The sequence below is a fragment of the Gobius niger genome (genome assembly GCF_951799975.1).
Source record: "Gobius niger genome assembly, chromosome: 20".
NCBI classification, from domain to species: domain Eukaryota; kingdom Metazoa; phylum Chordata; class Actinopteri; order Gobiiformes; family Gobiidae; genus Gobius; species Gobius niger.
In genome coordinates this window covers 14,557,086-14,572,820 of record NC_136871.1, presented here as the reverse complement: position 1 = coordinate 14,572,820, position 15,735 = coordinate 14,557,086, and the positions used below count along the sequence as shown (strand labels likewise).

Genomic DNA, 15,735 nt, shown 5'->3' with positions numbered 1-15,735 from the left:
AAGGCCGACACTGACTGACAATTAAGGAGACAAAGGACCCAAAAATCAATCAATTCAATCAACCCAAGCTGCCACTTAAAAAAATAAAACGAAAACTTGACAGGGTCTTTGACAATGTATATGCTGTTTTTTTTGTGTGATTTGGACCTTTGACCTTGACCTTTGGGGCTACATTCATATAGTGTACATCTGGTATTTCACACATTGAGTTTCCCTCAGTTCAAGAAGTCAATTTGATTCTATTGGAGCGAGAGTGTTAAATGTGTGGTTGTCCACACCGAGCAGCTACACTACTGCAGAGCCAAGGGTTCAGTGTGCGAGAGGTCGTTCATTCCTTCTCTCCTGTTTGCCTTCATACCAACACCTCACTGCCACCCCGACCTGCACAAAACTGCTCCAATAGCCGTCACATTGCTGCGCCTGTGATGAAATATAGAGCAAAATATCGGTATATCTCATTTTATAAATAATTATTATATTTATAAATAATTCCATTCCCTCTTCTCTATCAATAGCTAAGAGAACAATCTTTTGTATGTCCATTCCTGTTCTTCCTTTTAGTAATTCTTCTATTCTGAAGAATATACTAAAAGGATCTTAAGAAATAAAAGCAATCAGCAAGATAACACTGAAGCATCATCATGCGCGCTCCTTTCAACAAGTTCTTTTTGCTTATATTTTGAAAATTGAATCACTGTAAATGCAAGCACAGTGTTTGGCCGTTCCACTCAAGACTCTAGCCGCTTGAATCATCTAGTTCAAATGAAAGTACAGTACCTTTCACAACAACAACAAAAATAAAGATAGGAAAAAGTGTGTTGTTATGGTGCATCAAATAGTAGATTTATATACTGTCTGTAGGGATGTCAAGAATAACCAATTTACCGTGGTTATAGAAGCTCACAGTAGGTTAATCGTAAGAATTTTAGAGCCCAAGGTAGATCGTCACATGGGCTATTTGTGGGCACTCGTCATTAGTGTTGAATCCACTCCAAAACACATGAATTCAACAGCAGGTTCAATAGTCAAATGTACATCTTAATCTTATCCATTTTCTTAACTGCTAAAAGGAAGAGTCCCAAAAGACTCTAGTGCAGCCGCAATAGGGACATAAACTGTGTGAGCTTATGGAAAGAAATAGATCTTTCGAAAACATCTACATAAATTTGCTTCCATTAGGTATAGCTATACTGCCTATTAATTGCTTTACTTTTAATTTCATTTTACTTTGTTTATACAATGACAAAAGCATGAATATGAAAATAACATAGGCTGAATCTTCAATAAGTTTCGATTAAAACAATGTACGTAAAATGTCTCGTTTCTCTTTTATGAAGACAGGACTGTAAAGGTTTTGAAAATGCTCAAGATTTTCTTGTTGTTGTTCTTCCTTAATTTCGCAAATCGTGAGTAATAGTGAAATCGCAGTATTTTTCCTCACAATAATCGTGACTGTTATGTTTGTAGTTATTGGCCAGGCTGCTCCGGCGAACAATCGAATGACTGTCTTTGGATTATACAATTTGGGTGTAAAATCATTATTTTATTTTAATGGTGGTGCAATAATGTAATCATCACAACTGAGACTGAAAGGCATACATTTTTTAATGGAAAACAGAAAATAACTGGTGAACAGCAAAGCGGAAAAGTCAAAATAACAGCATAAATATTGCTACAAATCTTTCATATTTTCATGGCAATTTCACTTAATCGCACACATACAAGCTGAATTAGCAAATCTGCCCAGGTGCATGCTCTTTGTCCACAGAATGAACATCACAGTCTTTCCTTTCTGCACCAAGAAGCTTCTTTCCATCGATTCATTCATCACAAGTGCCACAATTACCTGCTCATTACCCAGGTGTGGCACAAAGGCGGCTCTTTCTCGAGCTTTGATTATGACTGGATGTAGCTAAGCAGTTCCTCTTTGTCCATCTGATAGTGGCTTTTCTTCCAGATGTCACGAAGTTTCTGTAAAGTGGCACCTATGTCCTTCCCTGACGTGATGCCCATCCTCCGCAGGTCGTGTCCGCTGACTGGAAACCGGGGAACGGACCATCGGCAGAGCTCGTTCAGAAGCCGCTCCTCGCCCTGATACTTCAGCAGCTCACACAGTTTCATCTGGGTGTCCAATTCTTTGCTCTGTATATTCACAAAAGAACAAAGGCATCTAAAAGCTATTCTCTCAATTGTATTTAAACCACGCTCGTAGCATTGGATCCCAAAGGCAAAGTGATCATACGGCCTGTGATAGGGCTGTAAAGGTAATCACAATGAAAATCACAGCTTGAAACGTTGAACAAGCCACACTTATGTAGCCAATACAATATCTGTAGAGAACTGAATGTTCCCGTGTCTCTATGGGGTCCTATTAAAGCCTGTAGATTGGACTCCTGCAAAGATGTTCAGAATTGCATGAGATTTTCTTTTAGTCCTTTTTCATTTCAGTCAAATTAGTCACATTTCTTAAGTGTTAAAGCTCCAGCACATGGTTAAAATGTGCTTGAAACAACACGGTAATACCTAATAAAGAAAAACAGCTAAAGCTATTTTAAAGGAATAGGCCACCGTTTTTACATACTGAGATATGTTCTTACCTTAGCTTTGACGAGTTCTTTAGGACCTGTCTGGTCTTCCCCCGTGCCTTCAGTCACGTAAACACAGCGCAGACAGCGTTAGCATTTAGTCTGTCCCTCTCTCCACTATAGCTCCAAAACAGGTGAAGATAGAAGCTACCAAGCTCTTCCACGTTTTCCCTATTTAAATATGGTTACGTGAAGTGTTCCACTACAAAGTATAATTACACAAAATTAAACAATGTGGATTTTCTAAGCGGATAAAAGGGGGAACTATATTGTAAGGCGTAATAATACCAGGAGTAGTTCGAAATCCGCGCAGTAATCTTCACTTTACTGCGCAGTAATCTTCACTTTACTGTGCGGATGCCAAATTACTCCTGGTATAATTACGCCTTACAATATAGTCCCCCCTTTTATCCGCTTAGAAAATCCACATTGTTTAATTTTGTGTAATTATACTTTGTAGTGGAACACTTCATGTAACCATATTTAAATAGGGAAAACGTGGAAGAGCTTGGTAGCTTCTATCTTGACCAGTTTTGGAGCTATAGTGGAGAGAGGGAGAGGCTAAATGCTAACGCCGTCTGCGCTGTGTTTACGTGATTGAAGGCACGGGTGAAGATCAGACAGGTCCTAAAGAACTCGTCAAAGCTAAGGTAAGAACATATCTCAGTATGTAAAAACGGTGGCCTATTCCTTTAAAGGAATAGGCCACCGTTTTTATATACTAAGATATGTTCTTACCTCGCTTTAGTCGAGTTAATATATCCCCGTCTGGTCATTGTCCGCGCGCTCTGTCACGCAAACGGAGCACATACGCAGCCTCTCCCATATGTGACATAGCTCCGAAAAAGCTCACGATAGAAGCTACCAAGCTCTTCCACGTGTTCCCTATTTAAATAAAGTTACGTGAAGTGTTTTCATGCGAAGTATATTTACACAGAAATGTAACGTGTCGATTTTATAAGCAAATAAAAAGGGGGACTATATTGTGAGGCGTAATGATACGAGGAGTAAAACGTCCGCGCAGTAACTCCTAAAGGTTATTGACGGAAGTGAGCGGGGGAAGTCTTTAGGAGTTACTACGCGGACGCTGTGCTCCTCGTATCATTACGCCTCACAATATAGTCCCCCTTTTTATTTGCTTATAAAATCGACACGTTACATTTCTGTGTAAATATACTTCGCATGAAAACACTTCACGTAACTCTATTTAAATAGGGAACACGTGGAAGAGCTTGGTAGCTTCTATCGTGAGCTTTTTCGGAGCTATGTCACATATGGGAGAGGCTGCGTATGTGCTCCGTTTGCGTGACAGAGCGCGCGGACAATGACCAGACGGGGATATATTAACTCGACTAAAGTGAGGTAAGAACATATCTTAGTATATAAAAACGGTGGCCTATTCCTTTAATGTAATAAGGTGTTCTGATGTAAAGCTGCAATTTTTTTTTCTGTTTTAATAGACTTTTTTTTTTTTATTCGGACCCAGCTTGTTATTCTAGTGTTGATACATAGTGGGTCATGATTGTTACATAAGTTCACTGATCTACAGCACACCCCATGTCCTTTGTGTCATAACCATTTCAGAGGCCTTCTTAGTTCCAGGACCCATTGACCATTTTAGTATGTTATGAGTGATACTTGTATGACTGAATGAAGACGTTATAACCTAAGATTTGTCTCCACTGTTCTTGTAGGTCAGGGTTGGAGATATGAAACGGTCTTTTCATTGTGCAGCACGGGTCTCACCGGAGCCTTGTGATTTTCCTCTGGCCTAGGGATGTAATTGAACAACTACTGTCTTCCCACATTCACTCCTCAGCCTTTAACACTCTTCAAATTACATTACTGAGAGAGGCAAGTGCCTGGGGAATCATCCGTCTTTCCATTACAGAACCATAAACCTCGACAGATGAAGGCAATCTTGTGTTTAAACAAGGCTTATGTAATATACTGTGGTTGTTACGCAATTATCAATACAGTACAGAAATTGTGTTTCTCATAAGTACCTTAGTTATTTGACAACCTGGATTGAAAACCGCAGGATGGTGATTAAACCTAGTATTGCCAATCAAAGATTTTAAATAAGCAATGCTCGCTCTCTTTTGATTTTATACAATCCCCTGTTCTGGTGGATAATAACCAACTAGGGCAGGGTGAATGTTGGAAAAAAAAAGAACACAATTATTTTCCCCATATTGATTGATCTCGATTTTCAATTTGATTTATTCTCCTGTGGCTGCCGCATGTGTGCCATCCTGTGCTTCCTGTTTGTTTGGGCCAAATGTTTCCCTGAGATTGACCTGACAGGCCTGCAGCATTGAACCGTCCATATTTTCTTCCAGAATGCGACAGGCCTGGCAAATTCTCCTCGAATAACACGCACCACACGATTGTCGCGATCGACCTTTATTAAAATCATGATAAGATTAAAATTCGATTAATTGCCCAGCCCTATAACCAACTATACTGTTTTAAGGCAATTGGATAATCAGGTAAAAATAAATTAATTCTTATTTAAAACAAAAAAAAAGGACAGACAGTTCATCGTGTTGTAAATAAATCTGATTGCACAGTTTGGTTTAAGTTTTGCTCGAGCAGCGAAGCAGGGCAGGCTGATCACACTGATTACACTGTGTGCAAGGAATACAGATGTGCATCATTCTGGACTTGCCAGGCTAGCATTGAAAGCCGCACTGCCTTTTTTTTGGTCATATTTCAGTACAAAATACACAAAATTTAATACATCGGTTTGAAAAAGGAACGAATCTGGCATACATTTGTATGTTCTCGGCAGTATATTTACATACTATAATTGGGCTCTTTGTTTGTAGGGAGAATTTGAAACATATGACTTTAAGCCAATAATACCTAAACAGGGAGTGATGAGAACTTACATCAACAATGAAGTCAGTGAAAGGCTTGATGCTGCACGGCTGTTCGCTGTCCTTGTGCAGCTCGTGTCGGTACTTGACCAGGAACAGGGCCAAGGTCTTCTCCTCTTTGGACACCTTCAGCCGGAGGTCCATTTTCTCCACCTCCTCTGGGCTGTGGAAAAGGGCTGCCAGGACAGTCGTCGGTTTGGGAGAGTGATGTTTGGAGTTCTCCCACACTCTCTGCAACTCTGCAAGGTCGCCATCTGGAGGTAAACCTAAAGAATACAAGCCGAATTCAAGAAGACGTTATACGAATTATGGAAAGGTGACCGAAAATAATATGTAATAATAATGGCCACCAAATAAATCACACTTTCACGCTTTTTATAGTGAGATGCACATTCACCCCTAAGTTCCCTGGAAATGTGTCGAGTTTGAACTCCATTGATATCATCTCATTGATGTACTCAGCGAACGGTTACATCAGAGCAAGATGTTTGCTCTTGGGAGTGTGGACTGTGAAGTCATGGTCAATGCAATATCATTGACAAACACACAAAGAAGAAGAAGAATAAAAAAAAGAGCTTGGTGAAGTTGTAGCAGCACATTGCAAACATGGGTGAGAGGCTGATGTTACATAAATCGAAATAAAACATGGTGCAAGTTTTGTTTTTTTATATTGCAGAATTACTATGATTATTATTCTGGAGTAATCAGCGCTTTCATTTTAACTTTGCTACAACCCCCACCACCACGACTTAAGTAGAGAGAACATACTCCATGTGGCAATTTTACAGTAAAAGTCGGCCTTAAATTGTCCTTACCAATGTACTGGGCCAACCTCAATTCATAGATAAGCTCCAGGAGGGGGCCTGCGTGATTGCCAACAACCAACTTCTTCAGTTCCACCCAAATGCGTTCCCCTGCTATTCCTGCCAGGCCATGGCTGTTTTCTTTAATGGCAGCAAGTGTTTCAGACTCATGGTCATTTGGTTCCAGAGCTACTCTGCCATAGAACCTGTGGCCAGAGATAATAATATGAAAAAATGTCATCGAGTACTTACTTTTCTAGGACAAAATCGAAACTTGCTCGCCAAACCTAAAATAGCGCAATATTCTCAGATAGTCCTCCTTGATCCTTTGCTCAGCATTACCCACAAATCGAACTTTATGGTTCTTTAAATCTTTGTATCCTTCGTAATAGTCATACAATGTGCCATCAAGACCTGCAAAAACAAACAAACTTAATATAGTTTCACAGAGTGGCATATGTAGTCCTGCAGCAGTGTACGGTACCTAAAAACATGGAGTTGATGGTGAGGTCTCTGCGCTCTGCATCTTGTTGCCAGTTAGTGGTGAATTCAACCTCTGCATGTCGTCCATCTGTCTGAACGTCCACTCGCAATGTAGTCACCTCAAAGTTCTCATTGTGTATCTATTAACAAACGATTGGACAAAAGCCAGGTATAGATTTGAAGAAGCCAGAGTTGATATTAGCTGGACTTTAACTCTGTTTTACTCTGGCTGTGATGGTGCCATGCGTCTCTCCTTTGTTGTTGATCATTCTGACGCCCGCCGCCTGAAACATGCCCTTCATCTCCTCTGGAGTAGCTGTGGTGGCAAAGTCTACATCCTCAGGCCGTTTCCCTGAGAGCAGATCCCTCACTGCGCCCCCAGCAATGCGGAGCTCAAAGTTATTCTTCTGAAAAATGTCTTGGGAAACACATAAGACATATCAGGACATCACAAAGCTGTTAAGCCAAGTAAGAAAAGTCGATCACCAGCTATACAATCACTTATTTCTTCAGTACTTTACATTTTCTGTCACATTAATGATTAAATCTATAATCATGTGAACGGGTCTTTAAATGTACATGCATATTATAGAGCCAGAGGCGCTCAATATAAACAAATAAGGCTATATGTTATCATTCGATGTTCAGTCTCACCTGCTAAACTACTCAGTCCTTCAGTGAACAAGCACTGAAAATCGCTGGTTTTCAGCTGCATGGTGAAAAGTGTCCTCCAGTGCAACGCTGTCCTACCAACCACAACAGGAGTGAGTAATTTTCTCCACATTCGAGAGAGATGACTAGTTCTGTGCCCTTTACAAGCTAGCACTGCGAGCAAGTGAACCCGCGATCACCAGTCTCGCGCTCATATAAAAAGCATCACGTGCATCGATAAGCCTCTTTTAAATAAAATATGTATTAGTGCTATGCCCTGATTTGACTTCTACCTGTCATTAAACTGTCAAATCCAAAGTAAATTTAAAGCCATGCCTTTTCGAGCGACAGCGTTGTGAGGCAGCAACAGGAAGTAGTCGAGAACCACGCGGGCAACAACCAATAAGCTTTAAGTACGTCAGAATTGGATACAGACTGAGAATCTGCAGACCGGAGCAGCTGCAGATCCAGCACCCTCGTTGTTGTTGTTTTTTCCAGAATTAGATTTTTTATTTTTTTATAATTTTAGTGGTGAAAGTGAAATTGTACGTTTCAGGGAAAGCCGGGTCTCATAAAACAATAAATTAATTCAAAATGAAGTATTCTATTCTCTAAATTCATTTTGAGTTTGTGCAGATGCAACAGTGAAATTAATTTAAGATCAGTGTTAATTTTGACAACATATTTTATTTCAGTTTTAGTCTTACTCATGTGACTAAAATGTGATTTAATTTTAGTCGAGATTTAGTCTAAAAAATCTTTTCAATTTTAGTCTAGTTTTAGTCGACTAAAATTAAGACTAATTTAGTCGGCTTTGCTTTTATAATATGTATCATAATCATATTTAATAAAGCTCTTCTGCTTTATGGAGCTGCTTCCACATGAACAAAGCTCAGACCTGCTCCTTTGACAATGAATTTACATGATCTGAGGCTCTTTCAGACTATGAATAAAAGTTTGGATGATTTTAGTCTCTTCTTTTCATTTTTATTTAGTCTTATTTTAGTCGACTAAAATATCTGGACATTTTAGTCATAGTTTTAGTCTCATGACAAAATTTTAATTTAATTTTAGTCCAATTTTAGTCGTCAAAAATATCACTTTGACTAAAATTAAGACTAAATATTTTAGTCGACGAAATTAACACTGTTTAAGATTAAGACATATATTATTTTGGACTAGAGGCAGTAGATTGGGGTAGGCAAGTTTTCTTGGTGGATGGACGATTGTATTCATTGTACTGTCAATGATGCTACCTAATAGAGTTCGGGAAATTCCACAGTTACCATGGAGATTGGCCATCTTTGCAGCTGTTAGCATACATTTCCATTGACTAACACTAACATTAGCTAAAAACAGTATAAAAAGTGGAGAAAAAACACGTGGAACAACTCCGTTAGATGCTGAGTCACTGCTGGTAAATACATTTATTACACTGTGGTGTCCAAGTGTTTTAATGTGAACAATAACTCCAGTATTTTGACTTTTTAAATCTCCATTAGTTTACAATTGCTGCTAATCCCATAATGCTTAGCGATAGGACATCACATTCCCGAACTGTATTGGGTGTTCTGTTTGGAATTTTTTTAAGTAATTGAATAATTTTCCTTAAGCAATATTCCTTACATTTTTAGAGTACAGAGATCTTTAACATGTTAAAGGACTCTCTGATTGTGATCATATTGGGCCTCATATCTGCCTTTACTCAACATCTCCATTCAGACGAGCTGGAAACGTAACGTGGCTTTAAAAAAAGGGTTGTTAACCACAGACCGTGTTTTTCCCTGCACTTTTTCCCACCAGTGTGAGATTAACAGTATTATCATATTTTATCTTTAAAGGAGCCTTGGGTTTGAGGGTCATAAATCGGCGGTCGTGGATCTGCAGGACTCCCGTCTAATGATTACTCGATTTTTCTGAACTCACGCTGTCACCTAATCCTCGCGATACTTCTTCTTTTTTTTTTTTTTTAGGTTACTTTTCCGGTGTGTTCTTTGCTCTGTGTGGCGATTGACCATTGATCATTTGGTGACAGCTGACAGGTTTGTGATCAGAGAGGAGAGAAATGGCCAAAGTTGAGCTCACGCCGCTCAGGTCATGGGACGATTTCTTCCCCGGATCAGAAAGATTCGCAAAGCCAGACTTCAACGACATGGCGCGATGGGGCAACAGAGTGGTCAGCAACCTGCTTTATTATCAGACCAACTACCTGGTGCTCGCTGTAGCTGTGTTTCTCATCGTCGGGTAAGTTTCAGCTCTTTTATTATAGACGTCTACGATTGTATGTATTTGTACATTGGGTGCGGCAGTGTTTGGTTTGCAAGGGATAAGTAGCAGGGGGAAGTGTTGTAGCCTACAGCCCCCATGATGGAAATAATGACTAAGTTCAAAGAAAGAGCACATCTTTCTTGCCATTTTATACAAACAAACAAACTGGAGGACAAACAGGGAAGAATATGGTTAAGCCTGGGCTGTTTGATTAAAAAATGTTCCCCTTCTGGTCCAGCAGGCGCCACAATCCATCATCTATCTTTGTTGTGATAGTGCAAGCATATAGCCATTCATCTATTCATTACACTGGCATCTTTTCTGCTGAGGGCTCAGTGGCTTCTGTTGTGGCATTATCAACTAACCTTAAGCACAGATTGGTTACAAAGAAGCATATGAATACAATTGAAAGATCTGATGTTGCCATAAAAGCACAAAGTATGGCTTGGCTGGCTACTTACCAGAACTTGGCCCAGACTTAGGTTCTTCATCCTTGCTTAAACATCATTCAAACTAAAAGCAGTGGTGCATAGCCCCGCCTTTGCTGCAATATTTATTTATTACACACTGATCCATTGGGATAATTAGTATCATGCTCAAAATAGCATTAATGTGGCAGTGGTTCTCAAACTGTAGTATGTGAACCACTGGTGATTCTTCATGATGTCATAAAAGCTTCATTAATGCATTTAAGTCTTTATGGTTTAGATATATTTACATAACATAATTTAGTCAAAATTAGGTCTAGTTTAGACCTGCTTTATACTTGATAGGGTTGTTTTGGGAATTTTTTAAATTAATGTGGGAAATTGTCCATGGGAATTAACAAGAATATATGGGAATTAACAGGGAATTAACATGACTGAAGGTTGCTTCTTTGCAGACGGATATAAAACATGAACATTGGATTTGATCGTTATACACTGAAATATCTATCACTGCAGGGATGAAGAGTCTCAAATAAATAATTTTTGCAATGTCTGAGCACCAGGGTTTGAAGAGGACAGTGGCCAAAACAAAGAAGAGCTTTTGGAAATAGAATAATAGACTAATTCCATGTTTATATCCATCTTTCATATTCATGATTGTAATACAGCTAAGGTATATTGTTTTAAAATAAATAGTTTGGGTCTGTTCTGTTTATTGCAGCTCTGTGTCAGACACAGGCCCCGCCCACTCCTCATACAGTATAAGCATAATAGATCCATGGCATAGACTGTGCCGAATGCCCATCTCGGGTCGCCCGTTGCATTATGGGTAATGGAATATCTTTCGGCTACCAAACAGTAGCCGAAAGCAGGTTTTTTTTTTGCTATATTTAAATTATCACAGAATATTAAACACATTATAGCCAACTTTTCACTGAAAATAATGAATGGGCGATGTTTAGTCCACGGTTTAACCTCTTAATCCCCAAAGCAACAAAAGAGCAATAAAGACACAATAAACCAGCGACAAAAACACGATTAAAAGTAATGAAACAGAAAAAAAAACCTTCAAATTCTTGCATCTTGATGTCAACAATAGATTTAGGCTATTTGTGACTCAGTATTTGTTTAAAAGCATGAATTTGTCATAATAATCTATAGGCTATTGAGGATTACTGTCATAGGATATTACAAATATAAATGAATATATGTATATATATATATATGATATTTATTGATTTGTAAGTTTCCGCTTCACCCACTAGATGGAGCCAGTGACTGGAGTCCCAGAGCTCACGCAGAGGTGTAGTCCAGTCAGGATGAGTCCAAGTCACCTCCATGAGTGGTGTTGTTGTTTTTTCTGCAGGTTCATGAATCCCCTGGGGATGTTCACTGCCATGGCTGTGGTGACTGCAGTCTTTCTGGGCTCACTCTGGGCTGGAGACAACAAAGCAGCCATTAACAACTTTAAGAGACAGAATCCCACCACTTTTGTGATCGTGGTCGTGGTGGTCAGCTACTTCGTCATGACTCTGCTGGGAAGTGTCACTGTGTTTATGACAGCTATCACCCTTCCTCTTATATGTAAGTTTTACATGACAAAAAAAACGTACGATATTTCACAAGTCTATTTACGTATCTGTAACAACTATCCATGATAAAGTATTACCCAGACTCTTTGGTTTAATGCGTCGCGTACACACAAACATACACTATTTCTTTTTACCCCAGGTGTATTTAAGGATTAGATTCAATGGTTCGGATCGATTAAATAATCTTATACACCATGATTATGAATTTGTCACACTTACCACAAACGAGCAGCAGTGAAGTGTATGTGTGTACTAGAAGTTTGGGTACTTTGTTTTTGTTTGTCTCATTATTCCAAAAATGAACATCACATTCCTATATGCTTCCAGTAATTCTCATTCACGCTTCCTTTCGTCTGCGTAACATGAAGAACAAATTGGAGAACAAGATGGAGTTGGCTGGACTGAAGCGGTCGCCCATGGGATTACTGCTGGAGGCCCTGGACCAGCAGGAGGAGAACCTGCTGAAGATCCAAAACTTGATTGAGGCTAAACTGAAAGAGTGAATAAGGACCTACCTACAGCTTTCTTCGAACTAATCATGAGTCAATCATAACTAATCGTGTTGACCTTTGACATAGAGGTAAACCAAACATTCTCTTGTAACGCAAAGGGCTCTGTCTTCGCCTCAGGGTATAGGAGATGTCACTCCACCCAGAACTTGTCTGGGCACTTTCGTGTGCGCTGCTGCATCATGTTTCAGCTATGCTACGGGTTGTGTGTTTGTGCAGGGCATCCACAACGAAAGTTTCCAATTTCAATTTTACTTTAATTAGTCTTAGAACCAGCTGTCACTCCGCCTGTGTACTGAGTGAATACAGTGAGCAGAGATCACTGCCAAGATTCTCCAAAAGACAGATGGCCCCATGGAAAAGACTATCTTGGTTCTTGTTGTACCCTCCAGCACTTTTCCGCTGTCCAAAGACATGAATGTATTTACAAGGTATTTGTTGCCGATGATAAATGTATTTTACCCTTCTGACTGCAGAGATTCGGTTTGCAGCGCACTTTCTGTGGTCCCACTTTCCACCACTAGATGGAGTAGACATCCCTGTGATGTTCAGACTGTGACCTCAAAAACATTCCAAATAGTAGATTTATGTGTTTACTGTTTGTAAAGGAGCAGCACATTTAGATACTGCTTTTTTGTCCTGCTGTTTGGGAATCAGTGGTTCCCAAAGTGGTTGTCGCGGGACACTGAAGTGGAGCTCTCAAGATGATTTTTAAACATTTTTTGTTTGTTTTCTGACATTGAATTTGATGTATTTCTTATTTAAAACAGCATATTTTAGTGAAATAGATACAGTATTCATACAATGATCATTAAACCAGACTTTAAATGTTCTAAATTATTATATTATTACTATTTTTATAAATGCTAATTACATTTTACAGAAGGGGATCCCGAGTTGTTGGTTGAGTGATTTTGGGGGTCATGGCCTGAAAAGTTTAGGAACACCTGCTTCAAATGATTGCAACCATGGAGCTTAACAAGGCTAAATAAAACATGGTGACCCATTGAGTGACCAATGCTTGCATATTCCCGTTATGTGGTTTTCCCCTTCATTTCACTTGCTAAAAAACATGACTTACTCAGTATCATCAGTGTAGTCAGACCATGGAATACAAAGAAATCCTTCTACCTTATTACCGTCTTAATTTACTGCAGCTCAACTTTTATTTATTCAGTTCTTTTTCTCTAACTAGAGTGGCAGGAGCTCAGTTTGCAGAGAGGTGTTAAAGCAATCTGTTATTTTTCATGGTTTGACAGATTGGCTGTTTAAAAAAGCTAGTTGTACCGTGTGAAAATTGTCTCAGAATAACATGCTCATAGCAGTTTGATGCCACTCACCTTCTGCTCCTAGTAGCGTCAAACTTTTGTTCTATTGTGCGTTTATTAGGGGGCAAACTATGTCTGCGAGAAGGTGCAAGTAAGATCGCCCTATACTTCGTTGTACAAAGTCTCCTCTGACTCCCCCACTTTCTGCACAGTATGAATATTAAACTTGAAAGCGGCACAAGGTCATGACCCATGTGTTGTTCCCTGACAGTGGCCCATGGCTGATGGATGGTCTTACTTTGTACCTCCGTCCAGAGCTAATCAATGATGAGCAGTAGATTACAGGAGAAGAGCTTAGAGCGTCTCCCACCTCTGAACCTGCATAAAGTGCCGTGTCAGCCACTTTTCAGCCTTTTCCTTTTGAATTCCATTGAAATTGACAGCAGATAACCAGGATCCATCTGGAGCTGTTTGGAGTGCATTGGAGTAAATATAAGGGGGGAGTGGGAGGGGAATTGCAGCTGCAGTTAACGGCAGATAAAAATGGACTCCAATATGCACGACCAGGGCCGCATTAACAAGTGAATTTGCGTTGAATCGTGAATCAAACACAGATCACTATAATCATCCTGACGCTTCTTGATTGACGCGTGTGTCGTTTGGAGTGAACTTCCGACATTAGAGGAATACAGTTGATTTGGAGTTGAGTGCAATGTTTAATAAAAGGTATATGTTTATCACCCATTCTTTGCAACAGTCCTGCTTATTGATTTCAATCACAATATATACATTAATTCAAGTTTGAAAATGTCTGCCGCTCTATGAACTACAATGCAGGGTTATTAAAAACCATCAAAAGGCATTAAATGAATTGTGCCAAAATTAAGACTGGCATTAAATTTACATTTCTTAAATCATGACATTGCTCAATGATTTTTTACTGTATAAACTCATTGAAAATACCAAAAGGATCGTCTCTAGAACGTCTTCAACTGCAGTTTCGGATGATACTGACCACATTCTTTTGCCTGTTTCATCCAATTCTTTTTCCACTGTTTTATGAAATGTTTGCAAATCTTACGAAATTAAATCTGCGCCGATTTCTTTTCTCTGTTTATGGCATTAAAATATAGTGTTTAGGCCTTAAAAAGCATGACATTCTTCTGCTTGAGTAAACCCTGCAATGGAAAGTGATCCTTTTCAATGATGCCCAGTTAAACCTTTCCTATGTCTGACATTTTTGGATGTATTGCTTCCAGCCTGTTGGTACAAGTGTACTTCAATCTGTACTATGTTTATGTAATGACACCACAACAAAGCCTGACCTTTAACACATTAACAACTGAAGTAATGTCCATGTTGAAATGTTAAATTCACAATAGGTGGATGAATGAATTGGACCCGATGCCTCACAGCATTGACCTGATCAAGAATGCCTGGTATTTTGTGAGCGCGCCCTCCGCTGACCTCTGCTTGCTGAGATGTAATTGTACTCCAATGGCTATGGGCTTCAAAATGTGACCGGATCTGCTCGACTCTTTAAGATTTACACCCTTCCTACAGTGCCTCTTCGCCCTCTGCATGGTGCAACTAACCACTGTTTGCTCTTGTGCTGGCTTGCCGGCTGGGGCACCATGGAATCCCTTGTGTTCAGAGTTACAGCTGCCCCGGGGCACCAAACGAACGCGTGTGGCAACGGCGCGCGCAGCAGGTGGACGTCTCCGCTGTTAACTATGGAACAGATGTGTAATGGAGCGCCAATCAACAACAACAGACACACTGGTCATTAAACAGCCATAATTATACAGCAGCCTGCTATTATGAGGGAAAGCACTGATGTGAACTACTGATTTGAACAACAATAATAACAGTTTGGAATACAAAGGTGTTGATCTCTCGCTGTAATAGCAAAGTGGAAGCTTAACTACTGTTTTTCTCAAGTGCACGATTTTGATGTGTAATTTAGCATTTGTGTTGAAGATTAACTCAACCTAAAACAAACAGTGGCTCGGTGCAACCATGTGGTGTGCAGCTTGTAGCTATATGATAATCTTCTCATTTACAAGAGCAGTGAAGAGTTATGGTGCCCTTGCTGCTGGGTGCGTTACTCCTGCATCCTGTGCTTCAACAACTAACATATGTTTAGGTTTTTTTTTAAATAGGGTTTGTAATCTTATTAATAGTGAAGCTCAATGTATTAATCACTGAATTGGGAACAGGGGGTGGGATTAAATAAGTTATCTTGCCACTCCCTTTCAGGCAGAAT

At 39.6% G+C, this 15,735-nt stretch overlaps 2 protein-coding genes across 2 annotated transcripts; one reads left to right on the top strand and one right to left on the bottom strand.

Moving 5' to 3' along the window:
- Positions 1–1,587: 1,587 nt before the first annotated feature.
- Positions 1,588–7,777, bottom strand: trnt1 (tRNA nucleotidyl transferase, CCA-adding, 1). Its single transcript, XM_079578582.1, has 7 exons — positions 7,408–7,777; positions 6,978–7,171; positions 6,755–6,893; positions 6,558–6,684; positions 6,283–6,476; positions 5,480–5,733; positions 1,588–2,142 (listed from the first exon to the last, which is right to left on the bottom strand). The coding sequence occupies exons 1-7, from the start codon at positions 7,535–7,537 to the stop codon at positions 1,897–1,899; spliced, it is 1,284 nt and encodes a 427-aa protein (XP_079434708.1). The 5' UTR covers positions 7,538–7,777; the 3' UTR covers positions 1,588–1,896.
- Positions 7,778–9,419: 1,642 nt separating this feature from the next.
- arl6ip5a (ADP-ribosylation factor-like 6 interacting protein 5a) lies at positions 9,420–12,981 on the top strand. The gene is made up of 3 exons (XM_079578594.1): positions 9,420–9,648; positions 11,467–11,684; positions 12,020–12,981. The coding sequence occupies exons 1-3, from the start codon at positions 9,470–9,472 to the stop codon at positions 12,193–12,195; spliced, it is 573 nt and encodes a 190-aa protein (XP_079434720.1). The 5' UTR covers positions 9,420–9,469; the 3' UTR covers positions 12,196–12,981.
- The last annotated feature ends 2,754 nt before the right edge of the window (positions 12,982–15,735 follow it).

Excerpts from the sequence above, each read along its gene's own strand:
- trnt1 (XM_079578582.1), bottom strand. The coding sequence starts at position 7,537 with ATGTGGAGAAAATTACTCACTCCTGTTGTGGTTGGTAGGACAGCGTTG. Across the intron at positions 6,894-6,977 it reads ATGGCACCATCACAGCCAGA|ATACACAATGAGAACTTTGA; the intron begins GTAAAACAGAGT and ends GTTTGTTAATAG. Across the intron at positions 6,477-6,557 it reads AGAATATTGCGCTATTTTAG|GTTCTATGGCAGAGTAGCTC; the intron begins GTTTGGCGAGCA and ends CTCTGGCCACAG.
- arl6ip5a (XM_079578594.1), top strand. The coding sequence starts at position 9,470 with ATGGCCAAAGTTGAGCTCACGCCGCTCAGGTCATGGGACGATTTCTTC. Across the intron at positions 9,649-11,466 it reads GCTGTGTTTCTCATCGTCGG|GTTCATGAATCCCCTGGGGA; the intron begins GTAAGTTTCAGC and ends TTTTTTCTGCAG. Across the intron at positions 11,685-12,019 it reads TATCACCCTTCCTCTTATAT|TAATTCTCATTCACGCTTCC; the intron begins GTAAGTTTTACA and ends ATATGCTTCCAG.